This window comes from Chaetomium tenue (assembly GCF_020726465.1).
Source record: "Chaetomium tenue strain MPI-SDFR-AT-0079 chromosome Unknown F5144scaffold_6, whole genome shotgun sequence".
Classification (NCBI taxonomy): Eukaryota; Fungi; Ascomycota; class Sordariomycetes; order Sordariales; family Chaetomiaceae; genus Chaetomium; species Chaetomium tenue.
The window spans coordinates 388,423-411,358 of NW_027117334.1; the positions used below are offsets into that span (position 1 = coordinate 388,423).

The 22,936-nt window shown below is 57.0% G+C and overlaps 7 protein-coding genes across 7 annotated transcripts; 2 read left to right on the plus strand and 5 right to left on the minus strand.

The window, feature by feature from the left end:
* Positions 1-22: 22 nt before the first annotated feature.
* F5144DRAFT_656063 (ankyrin repeat-containing domain protein) lies at positions 23-3,766 on the minus strand. The gene is made up of 3 exons (XM_066793149.1): positions 3,584-3,766; positions 3,084-3,481; positions 23-2,989 (listed from the first exon to the last, which is right to left on the minus strand). The coding sequence occupies exons 1-3, from the start codon at positions 3,638-3,640 to the stop codon at positions 73-75; spliced, it is 3,372 nt and encodes a 1,123-aa protein (XP_066639356.1). The 5' UTR covers positions 3,641-3,766; the 3' UTR covers positions 23-72.
* Positions 3,767-4,395: 629 nt separating this feature from the next.
* Positions 4,396-5,175, minus strand: F5144DRAFT_496984 (uncharacterized protein; the record flags this gene model as incomplete). The annotated part of the gene is made up of 3 exons (XM_066786182.1): positions 4,396-4,599; positions 4,714-4,929; positions 4,987-5,175. Coding segments are annotated over 3 exons (609 nt in total), but the record flags the coding sequence as incomplete, so codon positions are not given.
* Positions 5,176-10,473: 5,298 nt separating this feature from the next.
* Positions 10,474-11,464, minus strand: F5144DRAFT_538050 (uncharacterized protein; the record flags this gene model as incomplete). The annotated part of the gene is made up of 4 exons (XM_066787092.1): positions 10,474-11,052; positions 11,148-11,236; positions 11,297-11,322; positions 11,387-11,464. The coding sequence occupies 4 exons, from the start codon at positions 11,462-11,464 to the stop codon at positions 10,676-10,678; spliced, it is 570 nt and encodes a 189-aa protein (XP_066639358.1). The 3' UTR covers positions 10,474-10,675.
* A 2,585-nt stretch (positions 11,465-14,049) lies between these two features.
* F5144DRAFT_335146 (uncharacterized protein) lies at positions 14,050-15,367 on the plus strand. Its single transcript, XM_066784161.1, has one exon. It carries the CDS (start codon positions 14,182-14,184, stop codon positions 15,253-15,255), a length of 1,074 nt encoding a protein of 357 aa, XP_066639359.1. The 5' UTR covers positions 14,050-14,181; the 3' UTR covers positions 15,256-15,367.
* A 992-nt stretch (positions 15,368-16,359) lies between these two features.
* F5144DRAFT_516970 (uncharacterized protein) lies at positions 16,360-17,459 on the plus strand. The gene is made up of 2 exons (XM_066786632.1): positions 16,360-16,972; positions 17,080-17,459. Exons 1-2 carry the CDS (start codon positions 16,444-16,446, stop codon positions 17,343-17,345), a joined length of 795 nt encoding a protein of 264 aa, XP_066639360.1. The 5' UTR covers positions 16,360-16,443; the 3' UTR covers positions 17,346-17,459.
* A 474-nt stretch (positions 17,460-17,933) lies between these two features.
* Positions 17,934-19,656, minus strand: F5144DRAFT_495528 (major facilitator superfamily domain-containing protein; the record flags this gene model as incomplete). The annotated part of the gene is made up of 4 exons (XM_066786106.1): positions 17,934-18,847; positions 18,904-19,319; positions 19,368-19,429; positions 19,492-19,656. The coding sequence occupies 4 exons, from the start codon at positions 19,654-19,656 to the stop codon at positions 17,934-17,936; spliced, it is 1,557 nt and encodes a 518-aa protein (XP_066639361.1).
* A 928-nt stretch (positions 19,657-20,584) lies between these two features.
* On the minus strand, positions 20,585-22,215 carry F5144DRAFT_656074 (uncharacterized protein; the record flags this gene model as incomplete). Its single annotated transcript, XM_066793150.1, has 3 exons — positions 20,585-21,274; positions 21,349-21,987; positions 22,071-22,215. The coding sequence occupies 3 exons, from the start codon at positions 22,213-22,215 to the stop codon at positions 21,000-21,002; spliced, it is 1,059 nt and encodes a 352-aa protein (XP_066639362.1). The 3' UTR covers positions 20,585-20,999.
* Positions 22,216-22,936: the final 721 nt, after the last annotated feature.

The following is a 22,936-nucleotide window of genomic DNA, read 5'->3' on the forward strand; positions in this document are numbered from 1 at the left end:
AGAGAAAAGGATCAATCTTCACCGCGTTTTTGTAAACGCAAGGTAGGTAACGGTATCAAAAAGACTTAGAAGCTAGTAAAGCCCCATCCCCTGAAACCCATGTTCCATCAACAACTGCTCAATCTCCCGATATCCCTTCGCACTCGCAATATCCGCCGGCGTCCTCCCATTCTTATTCTTCACCCTCGCCGACGCCCCCGCCCTCAGCAACTCCCTCACCGTCTCAACATAATTCCCCTCCACCGCCGAATGCAACGGCGTCCAGCCATTCTCCTCCGGCACACCCACCGCCACCCCCAACTCCACCAAATACCTCACCACCTCCACCCTCCCCTCACTCGCCGCCAACCCCACCGTCGACCACCCCCTCGCCGTCCGCCCATGCACATCCGCCCCGGCCCTCACCAACACCCTCACAATCCCCAACCACCCCTTCTCCGCCGCCCCATGCACCACCCCCCACCCCTCCGCATTCACCACCCTCACATCCGCCCGCCCCTTCCCCAACAACACCCCCACCGTCTCCTCATACCCCTCCCTTGCCGCCACCCCCAACGCAGTCCACCCCTTCCCATTCCTCTCCTCCACGTCCACCCCGCGCGCCAGCAACTCCTCCACCACGGCCGTGTGCCCGTTCCCCGCGGCCGCCGTCAGCGCCGTCCAGCCGTCGGCGCTGCGCGTGTCGAGCGGCGCGCCGCGCCGCAGGAGCGCGCGCACGATGTCCAGGTGCCCGTGGCGCGCGGCGGAGTGCAAAGGGCAGAGGCCGTCGGTGTTGCGCGTGGCGACGGTGGTGGTGGGGTGGGTGAGCAGGGTTTGCACGGTGGGGAGGTGGCCGTTGTGGGCGGCGGCGTGGAGGGGCGTCCATTTGTGGGTGTTGGGGGTGTTGGGGTTGGTGGGGCCGTGCGGGGGTTGGTTGTGGTGGAGGAGGAGGGCGACGATGGGGGTGTGGCCGTTGGTGGCGGCGGCGTAGAGGGGGGTGTCGCCGGAGTTGGTGGGCCGGTTGGGGCTGGCGTTGTGGGTGAGGAGGAGGCGGGCGATTTCGAGGTGGCCTTCGCGGGCGGCGGCTTCGAGGGGGGTGCGGCCTGCGGTGGTGGGGGTGTGGGGGTTGGCGTGGTGGGCGAGGAGGAGGTTGGCGATGGCGAGGTGGCCTTTGAAGGAGGCCGCGGCGAGGGGGGTCCAGTTGTTCTTGTTGGGGGCGTTTGGGTCGGCGCGGTGCTGGAGGAGGACTTCGACGGCTTCGAGGCTGCCGTTGTTGGCGGCGGAGTAGAGGGGTGTCTCCCCATCTTCGTCACGGACGGTCGTGTCTGCTCCGTGTTTCAGGAGTGTCCGTACCACGTCTGCGCGGTTGTTGTGGGCTGCAACCTCGAGCGGTGTCCTACCGGTAGAGGTTGGCACTCGGATGTCTGCTCCTAGGGACAGGAGAAGTTCCACCATTTCGAGGTGGCCGTCAACGCATGCCGCATTGACTGGAGTCCAGCCGTTGTTGGAAGCCCGGTGGAAGTCTGCCCTATACTCGAGGAGCAGTCTTGCCATTTCCATGTTGCCACTGGAGGCTGCACTGTATATGGGCGTGAAACCGTCCTCGCATACAGTATTGACGTTTGCTCCGTTTTGCAACAGAATCCTTGCCACGTTCACAAAGCCTTGTGAAGATGCCGAACGGAGGGGCGTCACCCCGTACTTGGTGGCGAGCGTTAAATCTGCGCCTTGCCTTACTAGATATTGTACGATATGCGCGTGGCCCTTAGAGGCTGCTATGCAGAGCGGAGTCCATTTGTCGGCTGAGGTCTGGTCGTTCTTGTTCACACCGTGTTCGACAAGCACCTGGACGGTGTTGAGATGCCCTTGCTTAGCAGCCGAATAAATGGGGCTCTGTCCGTCGACCGACGGGATGGTCGGATCCGCGCCATATCGCAGCAAAATAAGGAGTGTCTCTGGCCGGCCCCAGGTGGCGGCCGAGTTCAGCGGAGTCCAGTCGTCTTCATTGGGTGTCTTGTAATCCGCTCCATGTTGGATGAGATACTCCAGGATCTCAGCATGTCCGGTGCACGCCGCCGAGTAGGCCGGACTCTGCCCAATCTCGCCTGTCGCAAACATGTCCTCTCCGTTAGCGATAAGCCGCTTGATCGCTGCAAAGTCGCCTTCCCGGGCCGCTATGTGGAAAGGGGTAGGGTCAGGCCCGCTGTCCTCGCTATCGGACTCCTCCTCGCCGGCTCCCACGGCTTGGTGGTAGCTAGGAGGCGGAACAGAGCCATGGCCATCCCCTTCTTCAATAAAAGATGTTGGTGGCGGAGAAGGCAGCGCAGAATGAGAAAGGACGTATTCTGCCGCTGGGGCGGGGTGTGGTGTGGCATACGGCTGTTGCTGCGGGTAGTGTTGTGGGGGGACCACATGTGCGTGCGCTGGAGGTATATGCAGTTGTTGCACCGGTGGCTGCGGCTGGTAGCCTTCGGTATGCTGTTGTGGCTGATGTTGTCCACCCCAGTACGACGCCTGTTGTGCGTGCTGCGGGGCCGAGGCGCCCCCGAAATACGCTTGCTGCGCTGCTAGGTGCGGCTGGTGACCCCCTGTGTACTGTTGTTGGGGTCCGGGGTGAGGTTGCTGCCCATAGTGTGGGTGCGGTTGAGTCTGTGGTTGCTGATTTGGCTTTCCCGGGCCCCCATAGTACGCTTGCGGTGGTTGGGCTTGGGGTTGCTGCCACTGACTGCCTTGGTATTGCGGCTGGGGAGAAGCGCCGCCATGCATACCTGCCTGCTGCTGTGGAGACAATGGAGAGGAGGCTATAAAGGAAGAAAAGGACCTTGCCATTGTTATAAGACCCTCCAATGTAAGTTCCAGCTGTTTTCTCTCGTTTTCTTCATCCGTACCAACAAAGGACTCATTTCTCAAGGTCTCCTTAGCGACCGCAGTACCTCGGATATCAGTATCGAGTGCAGCAAGAGATATCTGCCTGTCCCGTGCGGCTTGGTTCTGGAGAGAGCTGATACATCTGTATAATGATTCAAGGTTAGCCCGCACAGGACCCGTTGGAATCGAGATGGATGAGTCAAGAAAATAGGAGAAAAAAGACCCAAAACACTTACATCCGCATCATACTGAGACCGACTTTGAATGCCAGATGATGTGCTCGGAGGCGTTCTCGGTAGACGGCCAGCGTTCTGATTCGCATTCCCAGTTTCCAAGCCGCTTTGTTGCGCCCCAGGAATCCGCTACTTTTCCCAACGCTGCCTAGCACTGGCTCGAGCTGCGTTTTGATAGCTTGAAAGCTGGCCCTGGCGCTCTCGAGGTTCTTCTGTACACTAGGCCACATCCCAAATCCTGCGGCCGGATGTACCATCAAAATAGAGCCGCTGGCGGCCCAAGTCTGTTGTATCTGACTCACAACGGGACCGACAAATTGAAGGTCATATCCAAGACCAGACAGAACCGAGTCCTGGTCCGGTGTCCCAGCGCTCAGGACCACCGAAGTGAAACCGATTATCTATTACGAAGTCGTAAGTTAGCCTGTTACGAGGCGTTACCCCGACGGGTCATAAAAAAAGTCTTTGAATCTGGGAAGCAAAGAGGGTGTTGAGGTGGTTACCTCGTCGCAAGAGACTCGGAGGGCAGCTGCATGAACTGCAATGAACAGGGGATCCATGGTTCCAGGTTAGAATCCAATGTGCTATGCCGACTCGTCTAGCTCGGTCGCACGGCGCAAGAGCGTATTCGGGGTTGAGCCTAGGGGTCAAAGGGGATGGATCATAGGTAGATGCACAGTTTCAGCTACAGCGAACTAACCCCTCGAGCCTCAGCCGCTTCTGTCGTATTTCGTATTGGGGTGAGCTGAAATCACGTGCATGTTGCTCATTACCTATCTGAGCATAGCCGATCCTCAATCATGCCTGGCGCTGCCTGGTGTCTGTTCATGCCTCCTCGGTGTACAAGGTCTTGCTTCCGCGGGCCTATAGCCCCCCTATGCCCTTCATGGCCCACCAGTAAATTCAGTGATGATGAAGTCCCCCCATTTTGAACAATATGTCGGGGTAAGAGTGAATTGTCGCCTTTCATGGTGTTGATGATTGCAATGGGGATCGGTATCGTGTAAGCCGCCTCAAAAACCCTTCAAGCCACATTCAGTTCCTTTACATCACGGGGACGGCTTTGGTAAGAGTGATCAGTTCCATTCTGGAGGCATATACAAATTTAAAGGGCAGTCCCCCGAGAATAGTCCAGAGAAGTATCGCGCACAACCTTACCCACTCACCGGCAAGGAGCACCAGGTAAAAAATCGTCGAGTTGTAATCTTTTATATTTTTTAAAAAAATCAAACATTTAAGGTATTCTTCTAGACATTAGATTATTAATTACTGTCGCACCGGTCAGCACTTGCACCTCACAATACCGTTGTCGGAGCTATCCATCGTCGTCGTCTTTCCACTTGTCATACCTTCTCGAGGGCGTATATTGCAACTGGAAGTCATGCTGGCTCTTCAACACATACCGCATGATTATGCCGACATTGCCTTCCTCGTCCTCGGCCGCCTTGGCTTTTCCAAAATCCTGTTTAGACTCGTCCTCGGCCTTAAATCGGCATTGGCCAAAGTCGACCATAAACACCTGGAAACGGCCGTTTTTCTGGGGCGAGACCAAAACGTTCCAGGTCAGCGGGCGTCTTCGGGGATGTTGTAGTCGCCAAGGGGGTGGGTAGCCAGCTGCAAGGAGTTGGTCCACGATGTCCTGCCATGCGCCGCGAGGCGCATGGTCTGCCAGTTGTTCCAGACAGAACCCATCGACGTGACTGAGGAGGATGCCTTTGACGTAGAACAGTTCGTCGTCTGGGGTGTTGGGGGGTTTCAGATTTAGATTTACGTCCTCGAGGAGACGTGGTATTACCTCTCCTTGGAAGTTGCGTAACGTATAGTAGGCGGCAACCTCATTCGCATGGTACTGGAGCAATTTCTCAGCTAAAAAGGCTTCTCCTTGGGCATCATGCCAGCCTTTCACGGTGTCGTGTAGGAGGTTCTCGATGTGGCGGACGTCATCTAGGAGCTGGCGGATGGTGTTTGCACCTGCTTGGATTGCCTTGATGTATGCAATCTCCATGGTAGGCTCCCAAGGGTCAATTCCGTTGCCGCACCGTAGGCTATCGGAAGATCTGGGGTCGTAAAGCTTGAGGAAAGCAGTCTTCGTTGCCTAGTGGTTGCAGGCGGCGCCCCCTACATTACCGTCAACCCGGACGACCATGGTACAAGACAGCTTCCGGCTTTTGATTTCCTGGATGTGGACGCGGATTGTCGGGAGCGAAGGGTTAAGTCTTTTTACGGCGAGTAATAAGTCGTCGCCAGCGTGGTAGACTTGAAAGAGGTGTGCCATGGTGGATGTGGCGTTTGCGCAAAGATGGGTTCAGAAAAGAAGGTCCAGTCAGTCCAGGTCTCCAGGAAGCTAAGACTGGAAGTCTTAGAGTTAAGGGGGACATGGGCAATATATATTATTATTATTATTATTCATACTCCGCTATGCCCTAGGGCGTGCCGGACCCTCTGCTATTTAGTGTACAGGAAAACCGTGCCCTCCCGGGCCGGGTGAAAAACCCCTACCAACAATCAAGGAACGATGCGTTCTGGTGAGTCTACGTATACAAAGAGAGGAGGCCTCCTGGCCTCCGAACGGGGGATGGGCAATATATACCCCTTCAAAAAAAGGCCTGAGCGCTGGGTGATTAAGTTTTGCCTACTACTGAATTGTCTAGGTAGGTATCTGAGAGAGGTGAAGGTTGCCTTGGGTGATCAAGACCTGAGCACTGGGTGATTAAGTTTTACCTACTACCTAATTGCCTATCAGAGAGAGGTGAAGGTTGCCTTGGATGATTAAGGCCTAAGTGCTAGGTGATTATGTTCTTCCAAGTATCTAAATGTCCATCTGAGAGAGGTGGAGAGGTGAAGGTTGCCTGGTACCTACCTAGGTAGTAATGGGCAGTGAAACACATGACGCGTTATGACGATGAGCAGCTTGCAGAATTTGACCATCATGTGCACATGTGTATATGCGTGTTTTTCGGGGGAGGGCAGATCCAAAGTTTTAGTTTCTAGAAGCATCTACCTCGAGAAACCTCCCAGTCGAACCTGCAATACATTTTGACCCGTCAAACTGCTGGTCATCTTCTTTTCAGACGCGCTTTGGACTTATAGACCTCAGACGTCCCGAACTACCACATAGTTTCCACCATATACAACCCCAACCCTAGCGCCCTCTTCTTCTACCCGCTTACACATACAACTGGACATAGGCCTATGGCCGATATACGGCCTACACGTACCCAGTTACAACGATGACGACGGCGACGTTGGTGACGATCTTCTCTTAAGGTCGTGTCGAAATTTGCAGCCATCCCATGCGATACCAAAACGGCGACTTGTGATTTGTTTCTTTTCTCTCCGTCGCTCCTACTTCTTCTTTTGTTTTCCTTTCTTTCTTTTGTTCCGTTATCCTATTAGTTGTTTTATCTCTTAGTTTCATTATCTCTTCAGTTGTTCTCTTCGTTGTCTTTGGTTTTCACCTCGTTGCACTGCGCACTGGGCCCCCACGGTGCGTAGAAAGAAGCCCTCAGCTGTATGAAAATGAAAATAAAAGAGACGTACAACAAGCCAAAGATTGAGAAACTTCCTAATTCAAACGTAAATGTAGGTAATCTCAGGCTGGCTCTCCTATACTCGCATGTAATGGAAGGGGAAGAGGGCCAATTCGAAAACCAAAAGTCTACTTCTACTTCCCCTTTTTTTATTTCTTCAACTTAGTTTGTTTTGTTTAGTTTATTTTCCTCAACTCTATTTGATTTGTTTTTAAGAAATAAAGATTACATATAATTACACGTGTATCATTAATTTATCGCGACCCGAACAGTCGAGGGTCTTGATAAAGCTTTCGGCAGCCTGGTCGAGTGGCTCACCTGGGTCGCGGGGGAAAGCACTCCAAGGAGGAAGGCGAGCTGTGGCTACAGCTCTCCTTGGTGGACAGTGGAAGTGCAGCAGGCCGCCCGGAAGGCCAGGAAAGCCGAGAGGCTGGCGAAGGAGACGCGGGCAGAGTACTGCTGGGAGGAGCTCGGCGAAAGGCTCAAGGACCTTGCCAGAACAACGCGCGAAGCACGGACGAGGGCTTGGAGGAACAACCTGCAGGAAGCAAGCGAGGCAAAGAAGCCCGATCAGATGTGGAGCTTGGAAAGATGGGCTAGGCTGCGGAGCTTTTTGCCGCCAGAACCACCGAGACTACCGGCATTCAAGGACTCGTCCGGGCAGGTAACGGCCGAAACGCACGACCAGAAGGCTAGCGCACTGGCCGAGAGGTTCTTCCCGGATCCACCGGCCAACCTAACGGATGTGGAAGATCAAACCTTTTTGGGCAGCTGGAACCCGGGCTTCGACGTTGTACAAGCAGTGACGCCGACCGAGATCACGGAAACGATAGGAAGAGCAAGCCCCTGGAAGGCGCCAGGCGAGGATTTGCTCCCGATGGGCCTTCTGAAGGCGTGCGGAGCACCGTTAGCTGAAGTGCTGGCCCTTCTGGCGACAAGGTGTCTGGAGCTAGGATGGTTCCCGAACCGTTTCAAGAGGGCGAAGACTGTAGTACTACCGAAACCAGGAAAGGCTCCGCCGGTGTATCAGACCCCGGGGGGATACAGGCCCATTGCTCTGCTGCCAACCCTAGGGAAGGTAATAGAGTCAGTGGTCGCCAGGAAGGTCACTCAAACTGCAGAAGTCAACGGCCTCTTACCAGATGAACAAATGGGGAACAGAGCACACCGCTCCACAGAGCTGGCTGTCCGGCTAGTAGTAGCCCAGGTCCAGGAGGCGTGGAGACAGAAGGGTGCGGCGTCCCTATTGCAACTGGACATCTCAGGAGCCTTTGACACGGTCAACCACACCCGACTGCTAGCAACTTTGCGAGAAATGGGCTACCCGAGGTGGCTGGTCCTCTGGACGAGAGACTGGTTGACTGGTCGAGAGGCCACCCTTCTTCTCGACGGCAAGACGGCGGCACCGACGGCAATTCGGGCAGGGGTCCCCCAAGGCTCACCCCTTTCCCCTGTTCTCTTCATCCTCTATATTTCCTCATTATACAAGCAGCTAAAAGACGAGCACCCTCACTTGGCTATAACGGGGTTTGCGGATGACACCAACCTCCTGGTGTTTGGTCGAAACCCCGAGGCCAATGTCCGGCAACTGGAGGCGGCGTGGGAAACATGCATGCGATGGGCGGACAGTCGGGGGATGAAGTTTGCCCCGGAAAAGAGCGAACTGATCCATTTCAACAAGGGACGACGGCAGTGGACAAACCAGCTGGAACTCACTAACCCAGGGGGAGGCACCAGCCCCGTCAGACCGAAGGAGTCTGCCAGGTTCCTGGGAGTCTGGCTGGACCGGAAGCTCAACTGGAAAGCCCACCTTGCGGCGGTGGAGAAGAAGCTGAGGACCCAGAGCTATGCCCTGTCGAGGCTAGCGGCATCGACGTGGGGACTGGGTCTAGCCAAAGCGCGAGAAGTGTACACAAAGTGCATCCGGTCAGCGCTGGCCTATGGCGCATCGTCGTTCCACATTCCCACGGATGTGGGAGGCGAACCGGTGAAGAAAGGCATCACCAAGGCCCTCGGGAAGGCCCAGAACAAGAGCCTGAGGATTGTGGCGGGAGCCTTTAAGTCTACCCCCATCCGTAACCTCGAGACAGAGACGTGGGTACCACCGTTGGACTTATACCTAAACAAACGGCTTGCAGATTTCGAAAACCGACTCCAACAACCCGATCTGGACGACGGCCAAGGCGGCAAAAAGACGGCGGGGAGCGTTATCCTTACCGCCTGCCGCAAGATACAGCAGAGACTCAGCTCGAGGAGGGGCAACAGGGGCCGACCGCGAACCTTGAGGCCTCAAGGGCCCACGGCGGTAGAGAGAGCCGCGGGCACGATCATGCGCTGGACGGGGGGAACCATAGACACGGACAAGGCAGTAGAAGAGGCCTGGAGAGCGAGGTGGTTAAAGGAACGGGACGGCAGAGCAATCACCAGGCCGGCGGACGACTTTGACCATCAGCGGGAGACGCTATTCCGGAACGAAACCCTAAGGAGGCATGACGGTCTCAGCAAGGCGAAAAGCTCACTGCTCATTCAAATCCGGACGGGAGCAATAGGCTTACGGGACTACTTGTTTACACGGGAAGTCCCGGAGGTTCTGACGCCTGCCTGCGAGTGTGGCGAGGGACGAGAGACTGCCGAACACCTGGTAGTGTGGTGTTTGGCCCCACCGTTGACTCGAAGATGGGAGAGAACTGGAATTCGGACACGACGGGACTTTTACTCAGTTCTACACGGTATCAATCCCACGACTGCACGGCTTGCGAGGAGGATCCTCGACTGGCTGATGGACTCGGGGAGGCTGCCGATGTACAGCTTGGCCAGGAGGCTCGAGCTGGAAACGGCGGCCTGAAGCGCCCCCGTTCGGAGGCCAGGAGGCCTCCTCTCTTTGTATACGTAGACTCACCAGAACGCATCGTTCCTTGATTGTTGGTAGGGGTTTTTCACCCGGCCCGGGAGGGCACGGTTTTCCTGTACACTAAATAGCAGAGGGTCCGGCACGCCCTAGGGCATAGCGGAGTATGAATAATAATAATAATTTATCGCATCTACCTCAACTCCTAACTGTAGGTGACCACTCAACCGCGGCAAAGATAGCGTCCCCATCCAGCCGACCGCAGGCACGGGAAACAGCGCCCTCTCCCCTCTCGCCGCCCCTCCCATCCCCATCACCGCAGGGGTGGCTACCCTCACTCTCCCCTCTCACGGCGCTCGCGGTGTCCTCCCAAGCCCGCGCCGCGCACGCGCACGCCCAGAGCCGGCTGGCAGGTCGGTCAGGGGGTTCACGAGCAGTCGATCGGTGGCTGAGATGGCTGCGTGGGCGGCGGTGTCGGTGGCATCGGGTGCGGCAGAGTCGGTGAGTGTTGTTATGGCGGCGGGATTTGCGAGTATTGGTACTGGGGCGGGTCGTGATGGTGGTCTGGTGGTGGTCTGGTGGTGGGGGTTGGGTCCGGTGGACGACGGAGGTTGAGTCTGGTGGACGAAGCAGGTTGTTGAGATGGTAAGGGGTGTGGACGAGGTTGTGAGAGGCTCTAGGGAGAGGAGGGCCGGTGTGGATGGACTGGGGCCACATGCCCACCCAACACAGCAACGCGGACGTCTCCGTTTCTGGCTTGGGAAACACCGCCTACCCGCCGCTCACTGGGCCGACCGAAGATGTCGACTTTTTATCGGGTTCTCCTCGTCGGTGAGTTGGTAAGTTTGTGTGTTGTGCTTGTGTCCTTGTCTGGACTATTTCTCGGGGGACTGCCCTTCAAATTTGTATATAGTGCCGGCTAACCGCACATAGCCGTGCGTAACTCTGTCCCAACCTTGCTTTTCATGTGATCTGTCCCCACCAAAGTGATGTCCAATGAATGAGACGGTTATATATCGTTTCAGAGCGCCTTACTTTACTCGAACATTATTCCGAACTCGGCTGCAGGTTCTAACTCAATTTACAAACATATTGAATGTATCTCGCACAATTGAATACCCCTCTATCACCGTCTCACTCTCCTTTGGTATTTCTCCAAGCACCACCCTTACTTGACCATCCTCTACCTCACCACCCTCTACTACAACCCCACCACCCTACCCCCAAACCCCCTCAAACCCCTCCGTCTCCACCTTCCCCCTCCTCACCCACTCCCTCCCCCTCTCCACCTCCCCCGCTGCCGCCCACAGCTGCCCCAACACCTGATAATGCCCCCCCAGATGCGGCACCAGCCCCTCCTCCCTCACAGCATCCACCGCCTCACCATACAGCTCCGCCGCCGTCCGCAGGTCCTCCCTGCTGCCGTCCGTCACGAGCTCGATGACCTCCTTGCCGAGACGCGATACTCGGGTGCGGCGCTCGTCGGAGGCGGCGAGCTCGGGGGCGGGGAGCGAGCAGAGAGAGCAGGTGCAGGTGAATCCCCATTTGCGGAGGGAGCGTTGGCGGGCGGTGGAGGGGAGGCCGAATTCGGCGTCTGGGGTTGGTTTTGGTGGTTAGTGTGTGTTTGTTTGGTTGGGGGTGGGGTGTTGTTGAGGGATGGGGGTGGTGGAAGAGGGGGGATGTACGTACAGCTAATGGTGAGTTCCTCGTCGGGGAGGATGTCGTGGAAGGCGGTGGCGGTGTTGGAGAGGGTTGTGGCGTTGAAGCGGGTGATTGCGCTGGGAGAGGGTTAGTTATGTGCGTGTTATGGGGTGAGTAGTAGGATATGGGGGGCTTACCTCGGTTTGCAAGCGTGGTTCATCCGCTACATCGTGGGCAAAATAATTAGTATGGTTGCTACATTCGTTTGGAATTTCCCATGCCCCAACTGAACGTACCGCAATTTTCGGGAACAGAACCATGTACCCCTTTCCGTCAATATCAACACCAAACGAGTTCGTGGTCATTACATCCTCGCCGGCAGGCACGTTGTCGGGATCGGGGCTGCTCCTCGCCAGGCTCAAGACTTCATCTGCCCCCGGTAACCGCTCGATGGCCTCATTCAGGAGCTTCCGGCCCTGCGCCTGTCTGACGCGGCCCGGAAGCTTGGTGTCAGCCACGACGGCGGCATAATCGACCATGAACACTTGACCCCGTTTAATTTTCCGTGTTGCGATGAGGCCCTTGCCCTTTCCGGGGATGTCTCGCAATTCGTAGGGTGGTGATGTGAATGTCGTGTCGACGGGTTCAGGGGTTGCTGGGAGGGATGAGAGTAACTTGGCGATGGAGGCCACGGCCGAAGTAGCATTTCCGGTCCCGGACGGCGGCACGTCAATGACACTCACGCCCCGCTCTCCACCCCGAAAGTCGGTATTTGTGAAGACGCAATAGTTGGTGTTGTCGGCGCAGTAGGGTCGATACGTCCACGGCGCCCAGGGCAGCTCATCGTCGTTGCTGGTGGCAGTCACACATGTAGGATACAGATCGAGTTGTAGCGGCCCAGGCAGGCAATCAGTTCCGAATAAGCCCTGTTGGTTTATCTTTGTTCCTTGTTGGGGGCCCTTTTGTGTCGCAGAGGCGGATGGGACCAACAACGCAGCGTAGACGGCGGCTGACGCCCGAAGACAAAACGAAGACATGATTAGTTTGTTGGGTTTACATGTTGAACACGGATTTCATCAACTATTCTCCATGACCTAGGGAGGAACGCTTGTATATATCTGGCCTTGAGCAGTCCTAATTCCTGCTTCCCTGTTCCCAGTCCCTGCCCCGCCCCCAGACTGGCCCCACCGCTGAGCCCGCGTCCAGTTTGAAGTTGAGAAGCGCCAATCCTTTTCTCGATTACCATTTGGGATCAGGACCGGCCGATCAACAATTCAGAGACTTTGTACTGGTCCGCGAGCAAGCGGCACACGTGCCAAGGGCTGGGCAGGTGTTGGGCCGTTCGGTGGAGACACCGAAAGGTTTGAAACGGGCAAGGCGGAGCGCCCGGATCAGCTTGATACATACCGTGTATATAATGAGATCGTCCGGAGGATGTTGATTCCAACAAAGCCGGGGCAAACGCCATATCCTAGGATCTTAACACTCCTCGTCACGTCACTGGGGACCAAAAACCCAGCATGGTACGATATCAAATCAACTACCAATCACCCCCAGCCGGAGAGACGGTGTGACCTACCCCGGCCTCTTACGTTTTCAACGCGCGTTTTCGAAGGTTTGGTTCAGCGGCTCGGTCCAGCGGTTCGACTTTGTCTTAAAACATGCGAACAGACATGGTGTTTTAGATCCCGACCCGTCGACTCCAGATCCAACACAACACCGGGCTTGGCCCCCTGGATAGGTACTTTACGTTTGTGGCGGCCACGGACCACATTCAAACAATAATCGAGTTCCAGCATATCGAATCGCCAGCAATTCCACGATTGCGTGAATAGGAATTGGGTACTTGGAGCCATCTGGTGAGACGGGTGCCGGCACGGGTCCGAGCAGGAAGTTGATGAGAAGGTCGTATCGAGGTCCGATGTCAGCGGCAGGATGGTGCGCGGGCCCTTGAACCGGCCCGGGTGCAAGAGGTGGCCTCGGCACTATAGGGGGATATTAACCGGCCGGCTCGAGCCCGGTATTACGTACAACTGCAACCATCACACTGGCGCGTGGCCCGGAGTTCCCGCGTCGAAGATCGCCGTGCCGTCAAATACCTTGGCCGCGGCCCAACACCGCGACGTTGGGCACGCCATCAGGATGCTGTGTGCCGGCTGCAAACCAGACTCGGAACAGTTGCGAGGGTAGGAGACGGAAATCCAGCATTTCATTGGAGTTGTACGAATTGTCCGGGATCGGCATTAGCAAACGAGGACTGGAAGCTCGACTTCTGTCGCTGCAAACTGCTGGGTGTCCGCCTGCTGGGTGCCGGGTCCTGGAGGGAGATTGAAGGGTGCAAGCAGCAACACATAAAGGAAGGACAAAGAGCGCTGGGGAGCTTGCAGAAACCGCAACTTCCAAGTCAGCGGCTGGAAAGTGTTTCTGAAGTCCTCGTTGTGCCCTGTCAATGCTGACCCCAAAGCGAACCCAAAAGGTGGAACTTTGGATGAGAACAGCGGGCACTTTGGGGATTTCCAGTTACCCACCAGGGAGGCAGCTGTAGCCGGCCTGGAATGTATCACTGTCTGCAAGAGATGGGATAAGGCCGCTTTAATTATCTTGGCCTGCGCACCGTTGCGCATTGTTGAGGGCGGTTCTTCGTGCCTCTCGTCTGTTTCAGAGTGGAAGTGAAAAGAGAGAAACAAGAGGGAAACTTCCAAGATTGAACAAGTAGTGAGGATGGGGATGGAATCAGTGAATCAGGGTCAGACTATCGGCGATGAATAATAGGTACCTACTAGGTAAGCACTATAAATAAAGTATAGAAACGGGCACATAACTAAGGCACTCGCCTACTAGGTAGGTACGAAACCGTCGACAAGTCTTAGAGCGTCTAAACTACACCAGGGTTGGGGTTGAGGACGAGACCAGGCGAGAGAGGGGTTCGATCATCAGCTGCAAATCATCCCCAGCATCGCCCAATACCGGTATCGGGCGCGCATATTTGCGCAGAAACGCTCCAACTCTCCACCCAACCTTTAATATCCGAATTGGGCTCACAATTCTACGTTCTTACCGTTCTAATTCCTACCTTTTCAAGATGGCGACCCCGATCGACAACCAAGATGAATCGCCCACCAAAAACATACTCATCACCGGCGCAGGCGGACTCATCGGCCCTCTCCTCGCAGGCCGCCTCCTTTCCCTCCCGCAATACCGCCTCCTCCTCACCGACCTCGCCGACCCCATCATCCCGTCCAACGCCCTCTACCCACACCACGCAACCACCCTCAAGGGCGACATCACCTCTTCCGCCTTCATCACCACCCTCCTGACCCACCCAGCCATCCAACCCCTCCACGCCGTCTTCCTCTTCCACGGCATCATGTCCGCCGCTAGCGAAGCAAACCCAGCCCTCTCCCTCGCCGTCAACGTCGACTCCATCCGCGCCCTCACCACCGCCCTGCAAACCCACCACCCCCCCAACACCGACAACAACACCAACAACAGCAACAGCCGCGTGCGCGTCATCTACGCCAGCTCCCTCGCCGTCTTCGGCCCGCCCTTCCCCTCCCCCTCCGGCCCGGGCCCAACCACCACCACCAAAGTACCCGCCCACTGGGCGCCCACCCCGCAAAGCACGTACGGCGCGCACAAACTGGTCAGCGAAGTCCTGCTCAACGAAGCCCACCGGCGCGGAGAGTTAGACGTCGTCATCGCGCGCCTGCCGACCGTGTCGGTGCGTCCGGGCAAGCCGACGGGGGCGGCGTCGAGTTTTTTGAGCGGGATTATCCGCGAGCCGATGGCGGGCGTGGAGTGTGTGGTGCCGTTGCGGGATCGGGGGTATGGCGCGTTTTTGGCGTCGCCGGGGACGGTGGTGGAGAATTTGGTGAGGGTGTTGGGCTGGGGGAGGGGGGTGTTGGAGGGGCATGTAAGGCAGGTGCTGTTTCCGGGGATTGCGGTGAGTGTGCAGGAGTTGAGGGATGCGTTGGGGAAGTATGGGGGGGAGGAGAGGTTGGGGTTGATTAGGGAGGTTGAGGATGAGGGGTTGGAGAGGATCTTGAGGGGGTGGGCGGAGGATTTTGATATCACGGAGTCGTTGAAGTTGGGGCTGGTGGTGGATGAGAGCGGGGATGGGTTGGTGAGGGAGTATGTGGAGGGGTTGGGGAAGTGACGGGATGGAGGGAGCGGGTTGGGCTTGGTGTTACAGCATCGCGATGTTGGAATGGTTGGTGGTTGTCAGTGCAGTGGTCAACCGGGCAACCGGGGCATATTTCAAGTTGCCAATTTGCACCACCGGGAAACGAGAGTTTGTTCAATCTCTTGACGGCGACGTCATTCCCTAGTAGCAAACACCCGACGGCGAGATCCGGAAAACAGCAATCTGCGGGCATATTATGTTCGCGCCATGTAAAACACTACAATATACGCCATGGAGATCATTGCATTTGGGTGGTGGCCACATCCCGAAGGCGCGTGTTAAATGTAAATGCCGGCGTATCTCCCGAATATATTGCCTCCCCCATGGGGAATGGGACGGCCAGATGGCATTTGGTTCGGCAGAGTTCCGGGATCGACTTCTGGTTGCGACCACAGCATGGGCAAGTTATGGCCGGCTAAGCTGCCTCCCTGAAGCATTATTGAGCCACAATATATCCCCACTAGATAAGTCTCGGACGCGTGGCCGTCATGAGACCATTTCCTATCCCACATATTAATGCCGCCTCCCCTCTCGGTTTCGTTATTATGAATGCTTGCGCGGAACCGGACATTGTCGGCCAGTGTACCCCATACGATCAGCGCAAATGCTGATCGGTACCTACCTCGGTGTTCCTCCCAGACGAACCCAACGAGCTCTGAGCATGTTACAGGCCAACTGTCTCTGCTGACAAAACGGGTGGCGCCGATCTAACGGTATCTGTTGGGGCAGAGGGTCCCGAAGGATGTAAATTGTGGATATATTGACGTTGAAGGATGCGGTCCCCCGTTGTACAAGCACATGCACAATTACCTATATAAACCATAAACCCCCTCGAGCCTCACCATCACCTCATCCCCGCATTCTCTGATGCCATGACCCGCCACCGCGGACCAACCCGTCCCAGTGTAACATCACCACCACACACCCAGCAACCACCCACGGGCCACCAAACAGCAAATCACCACCACAACCATGGGCACCGACAAACCCACCACCACCACCACCACCACCCCACCTCCCCCCTCCCCCCTCACCACCCTCCTCACCACTCTCAACCCCAACCGCTACCTCACCCTCTCCCTGCAGCACCCCCTCTGGACCCTCCTCGAGCGTCTTTACGCCCTCCCCTCCCCCCCACCCCCCCGCAAACGCACCCGCCCCATGCAAGTACTGTGCGTCGGCCTCCCCCGCACGGGCACCGAGTCGCTCCAACAAGCGCTCCTGCACCTCGGGTACGACCACACCTACCACGGGTGGGATATCGTCTATGATTCGGAGTGCCACTCGCCCGGGTGGGTGCGGCTGGCAAGGAAGAAGTGGTATGGGGGCGTGGAGGGCAGGGGGGGCGGGGTGGCGGTGACGGCGGAGGAGTTTGATGAGCTGTTGGGGCATAGCGTGGCGGTTACCGATGCGGCGGCCAGTGTGTTTGCGGCGGAGATGGTGGCGGCGTATCCGGGGGCGAAGGTGGTGTTGAATATGAGGCGGGATTTGGAGGGGTGGGAGCGGAGTTTGGATAGCACGCTGGTGCATGCGAATGAGAGTTGGGGGTTTTGGATCGCGAGCTGGTTGGATAGGGAGTGTTTTTGGGCGTGGCATGTGTATGAAAGGTTTTTGTGGCCGTTGTTGTTTCGGGCGGGGGATGGGGATTTGAAGAGGGCAATTCAGGGAAATGCGCGGTGGGTGCAGAGGGGTGAGTTGGTTGTTTCTTTTCGAGTTTCCTTCCCTTTTCCCTCTTCCCCCGGCTCCTGAATATCAACGTTGGGTTGTTTGCGATGTTCGAGATGCTGACTACCCCAGAACACGCCAACATGGTCCGCGGGATGGTGCCCAAGGAGCGCCTGCTCGAGTGGTACATCGAGGACGGGTGGGAGCCGCTGTGCAAGTTCCTCGGCAAGCCCATTCCCGACATCCCGTTCCCGCACGCAAACGCGGTCAGCAGCGGCTGGAAGGCGCGGGAGGAGCAGGCCAACAAGCGGTGGGTGGAGAGGGCGTTTCTGAACCTGATCTTGCTTGGGGTGGGACTCGTCGGCAGCATCGTAGTCGCCATGATGTATGTGTTCTGATCACCTTGAGGATCGACACAGGATAATCTCAGGGAAAAAGGATGTGAGATAATGAGTAAGGGGATGGGGGTAAGGGCAGTGTATAGGGTAATACATAGGTAGAGACAAGGTCCGAGTCAACCCACACTGTCCGTCACAATGCCCCTTCATATGTGTTTATCAACTAAAATCAACACAATCTCCACAAACGGGCCATATCTTATCATAAATGCATCCGTCAATTGGCTGGGTATCTCAGAAGCTAATAGAACAGCTGTCCAGAGCCATCGGGCTATCGCTCAAACCTGGGAGACAGCTCTCGCTCGGGGTATCGGCGCTGTGGTGTATCCAGAGGTTGAAAGAACAAGCAACATTGCCGTGGTCCGATAACTCCAGTTTGATAACTCCAGTCCTGTCCATCTATAACGCCGATCAATCCAAAAATCGCCATCCACCTTGTCTATCCAACTTCCCAACACCAGGAACACCATCGCCTTGTATCCAACCTCTCCCAACACCAAGAACACCCCCACCTCATCTATCCAGCTTCTCCCAACACCAGGAACGACCCATTTCTCTCAAACCCGCAGTAGCAAGCCAATGCGTTACTCATGAGCTCCTCCGCCCGTACGGCTCGAACGGGAACATCGCTGCGACCACACCGAGGCCCGCAAACAAGGCACCGCAGATGAAGATAGGCGCCGCCGTGGACGTGTCAGCCTCGGTCGCGATGACAGCCGACAAAGCTCCCATGATCCGGTTCCCAGCGACGGCCACACCGTTGCCCGTGGCACGGTGGGCGCTCGGGAGCACCTCAGGGGTGTAGGCAAAGAGCACACCGTAATAAATGTTGAGGCAGAAGCCGATGGTGCACGAGAAGGCGACGTTCTGGTCGGCGGTGCGCACGGCCGTGTAAGCGAAAAAGAAGGCGGCCGTGAGGAGCGCGCCGATCAACATGGTGTACCGGCGGCCGAGGAGCGGGATGTTGCACATCCAGGCGGCCAGGACCGGGCCGAAGATGCCGCTCACGTTGGTCAGGGCATAGTTACGCCACTTCTCAAATGAGGTAACCTCGACCTCGGCGCCGCGCGAAGCGAGGTAGTTGGGGAGGAAGGCGTAGAACAGCGGGTACACGATTCCGATCATCATCCAAGACAGCCAGATCATGAGTGTCGAGAGGGTGGTCTTGCGTGTGATGAACAGACCGCGGAGGTGGCCAGTCATCTCGCCGATGGAGAAGCCCTCGGATTTGTTGACTGTCTTGCCACACGCCTCTAGCCTCTCGACTGTCAGGCTGCACGGGCGATTGTACTTGAGGGCTAGTGACTGGAAAGTCTCGACAACCTTTTCGTCCTCACCCATGCTGAGCAGGTACTTGGGCGTCTCCTTGAGCTTGACGAGGGTAAGGCGGAGGACCGACATGATGAACACCAGGGCACCGCTGGTAAACATGACGTATCTCCAGCCCATGTTGTTGCCCCGGGTGCATGTCTCGACGGAAGCGCAATTCCATTCGGCGGGGACTATTATGACCTGTTAGTGTGCCCGAAGCAGTTTCCCCCGTTACGATCACACGCACCTAAGAAGCCCCAGGCAATGAAGCCGGTGATGGCCTGCCCAACACCCCACCAAAGAGCCATCAGGGTAATAGCCCACTGCTTGTTGCCCGGCAAAAACTCCAAGAAGACGGTGGTGTCCAAGACCAGGTTGCCGCCTGCTCCGAAACCGATCAGGGAAATGAATAACCCGAGCGAAGGCCAGTTCGGCATGCCGCCGGCGACGATGGTGGCGATGCAGCAGATGATCAGCGAGAAGTTGAAGGCGTGTTTGCGGCCGATGATATCGGCGCCGATACCCCAGAATAAGGAGCCGACGAACATGCCGGCGTAGAGGGCGATGGTCATGGCCGTCTCGTAGCCATGCTCGCCAAATTCGCGGTAGGCCTGGCCGGCAATGACGGACTGGAGTAGCATGACGAGGGAGTCGACCGCATATCTGAAAGGTTAGCAAGGTTTACTGGCTAACCAGCGCAGGTGCACTCACCCGAATCCGTTGAGACAGAACAGCTTGGTATGGTAGGGCGTCCAGCCGAGCTCGTTAATAGCCTATTACAATCCCTGAGTTAGCAAAACGCCCACCGTCCAGGCCTTGGAGAAGCTCGACCTACGTCGTTCACTAGAGACATCTTTTTGCTCAGGGCAGGGTCCTGGCCATGGTGAGCCAGCAAGTCCTGTTCCTTGCTGGACTCGGACATGGAGTCCGAGACATATCCGACGACATGTCTCTCATCAACAGGCTGCGAACCCTCGGTGAGATTTTTGTCTGTACTCATTGTGCTGGGATGGCAGTGCACGCGCACGTACTCTCGCGACTAGACGTCGCGGGGTAGCTATGTAGGTGGGGACCGGATGGGGGGCACACGCTCGGGGGTGAGGCTTCTGGAAGTCGAGACAGCAGCGAGCCGTGTGTCGTCCGTTGGTCGAGGGAGTAGTTGGTCGAGAGACTGGATGGTCGTAGGAAAGGGGAGGTCGGGGAGAGGGCGGAAAGGGAATATTGTTCCCACTTCAGAGAGGGGAGGGGCAGGCGCGTGAGGAAGCGGCGGGGGCTGTCGAAGACGGCTGCATCGGACTGCTCAAAGGTAGAGACAGAAGAATCAGGAGGTGAGGGGTGTGTTGTGGAAGATAGGATCCTAGGGGCGCGGGGAGGAAGGGAGTCTTTATTCGAAGAGAGAAGGGTACCGAAAGAACGGAACAAGGGACTCGATGGGATCGACAGGGTCTTCATCGCAGACATTTTAAACTCGGAAGGGGCGGCGGCAGGCAGCGCAAAGAAGAAGCCATTCCCCGCCGCTTCCCCCAAGCTGCCAAGTTTCCAACGGCCCTCCTCGGCTCTACTCAATAAAGAGAAGATCAACAAACCGGCGTGGAACCAATGGTGGGCTACTAAACTTTTCCCATTAAAAAATATGCTGAATTTTCATGGGGGAGCCTTGCCATGAGGGAGGAGTAGCCAGGTGCGTAACTGCCCTTTCGAGCACCCAGCGCAAAGGCCGACTGGCTGCCATCGGTCGTGGGGCAGTCTGGGCTTGCGTCAGCCAAGACCGGGGCCGTGGGGCAGCTGGGAAAAGTGGAGAGTCTTCAAAGTTTTACACCGAGTCGGAGCACGAGGAGAGGCTGCCAAGACCGGGTGTTCGGATGTTTAGCGTATCAGCGTGCATTCCCTCTCTTGCCTTCCCCAACTCCTGCCCCAACTCTGCAGACCGAGGTTGTGGTTCTTGACAGAGGCAAGAACCCTGAGATTTGGAGCGATCGCCGGGTCATCTTTGAAGATGTATGGTCGGGCTCGCCCGCCGTTGCACCGTGGGGATTCCCGGTGTTACTCTACATGCATGTAATCAAGTCACAGGTGCGACATTCAGCTCATCCAACCAGCTAACGTCCTTTTTGCACGCGCACCGAAAACTTGAGCGAATAATCCGAGAAGGGTTCAACAAAAGGGTTTTGAAAACGCAGCTTTTGAACTTGGAAATGACGCAAGGCTGGAGTGTATTTACTGGTGGTGGCTTGGGTGCAACCCAAGCATGCAACAAGTATCGACAAGAAGCGAAGACCCTACACCCCTAATTATTTACAGAGCGACCGACCTTGGGCAGGTGGACCACCCCCTCCGAATTCCTTAGTAGCACTGCGAGTACCAGTCGTTGACATAGTTGCACTTGTACGGCGAAGCGCATGCCTTGCAGCCGCTGTAGCCAGTGCCGTCGCACTGCGCCCACTGCCCGGCGGTGCAGCCAACGGGGCCGGCGGTCGTCGAGGTGGCAGGGGCCGGGGTGGTGGTGGTCGAGGAGGCCTTGCTGGTCGAGGTGACGAGGGTGGTCGAGGACGAAACGGGAGCCTTGGTGCTGCTGCTCACAGCGCTGCTGCTGCTGCTGCCGCCGCCCGAGGGAGCGCCTATTCGAAATCCAAGATTAGCCAACTTGCCCTAGATTGGCTTCTTCACATCACCGGCATGGCTCAATACTCACCAGGGCCGGCAACGTTGGTGGTCAGGCTGCCGCTCTCAATGTAGACACCGGACCAGTAGTAGTCCTCGTTGCTGTCGGAGTACCCGGAGCGCGGGAGCTCAAGCACGCCGACGTGCCAGTCGGCACCGTTGCTGCTGGTGCTGGTGCTGACGGGGGCGATCTTCTGGGTCAGGGCGTCGCCGCCGGTCGAGTGCCAGAAGGCGACCGTGTTGGCGCTGAAGTCGATCTCGTAGGCGACGTTGTGCCACACATTGGCCTCCCACTCGGTGCTCCACTTGGTCTGCCCGCCGACGCACCACCGCAGCAGCGTGTCCGAAACTCCGGGGGCCCCGGACAGCCAGCCGGCCTTGAGCTCGGTGAAGTGGCTCTCGAAGAAGGCGATCTGGTGCTCGCGGGTGGTCGCCGGGGCGTTGGTGTCCTTGCGCATCAGCGAGAAGTGGTAGTACACCTTGCCCTGCGCGATGGCGGCCGTAGTCTGGGGGATCAACTCGGTACGGCGCATGTTCTGGCCGTTCCAGTACGCCGTGTTGTCGAGCGTGATCTTGGCGCCCTGCTTGGAGCCCGAGTCGGCGGGGTTCTTGTAGTCGGGCGACAAGTTGACGTAGGAGGTCACCGACGACGAGCCGTGGATGTAGTATTCTAAGCACCTCATGTTAGCCTTGGCTTCTCCATCAGAGGCGACAAGTGGTGCATAGGCAGCGCACAAGCCGTGCTTGACGTACGGTACGGGCCAACCTGGTTCCCCCACGACCACTTGTTCAGGTCAGTCGAGGAGCTGAGGTCGTTGAAGCGGCCATCCCAAAGGATAGTGCCTGCCGAGACGGACAGGGCGTTGGCGAGAATGCTGGACAGAACCGAGAACTTCATCTTGGCGAAACTGAAAGCGACCTGAGAGGCTGAACAGGGAGACCTTGGACTGAAACAAGAAGGACGGGTGTCAAAATCTTATAAGGGACGTCCGGCACCCACCCCCACATTCCACCCCTTGACCTCTTCACCCCGGCTGCTGGGTCGTCCTCACTCCAAAACCCGGTCCGTCATCGTCCGCAATATGTAGCAGGGCGGTGGAGAGGTTGCGAGGATGCGACATGGCGCGTTAAGATGCATATAATTAGGCATTCGGACGCCGTTCACCCGCAATGACGGCCCGCTTTGAGATCGAGTGCGGAGGGAGAGGATGACTTAGAGTCGCAATCCTACGGAAGGACCTTGAAATCTGTCCCGTTTTGGTTCTGGTTCCTGGTTTCGCATGACCCTTGGTGGAGCCTAGGCCGGTCTTGTTCCCGAGAACCAGGAAGCTCGCGCCAATCATGAAGCCAGTTGCGGGGGCCAAGAGTCCAGGAGAGAAAGCTTGAGTGGCTTGGGGAGCTTGTTCACGAGCTAAGCGTCTGCTGAACCACGTCGTGGATTTAGCAGCTCCTGAAAATTCCTGGTTCCGCCTCGCTGCAGGCTGATATTGATGTCCACAATGGCACGACCGTTGTTTCTCTGCGTCTCTGGTTCTGACCCGGAAAGATGCGCGACAGTCCCGGATGTAACCAACCGCTCAGCTGCTCTCACCGTAACCCGGTGAGGATTCAACCGCTTC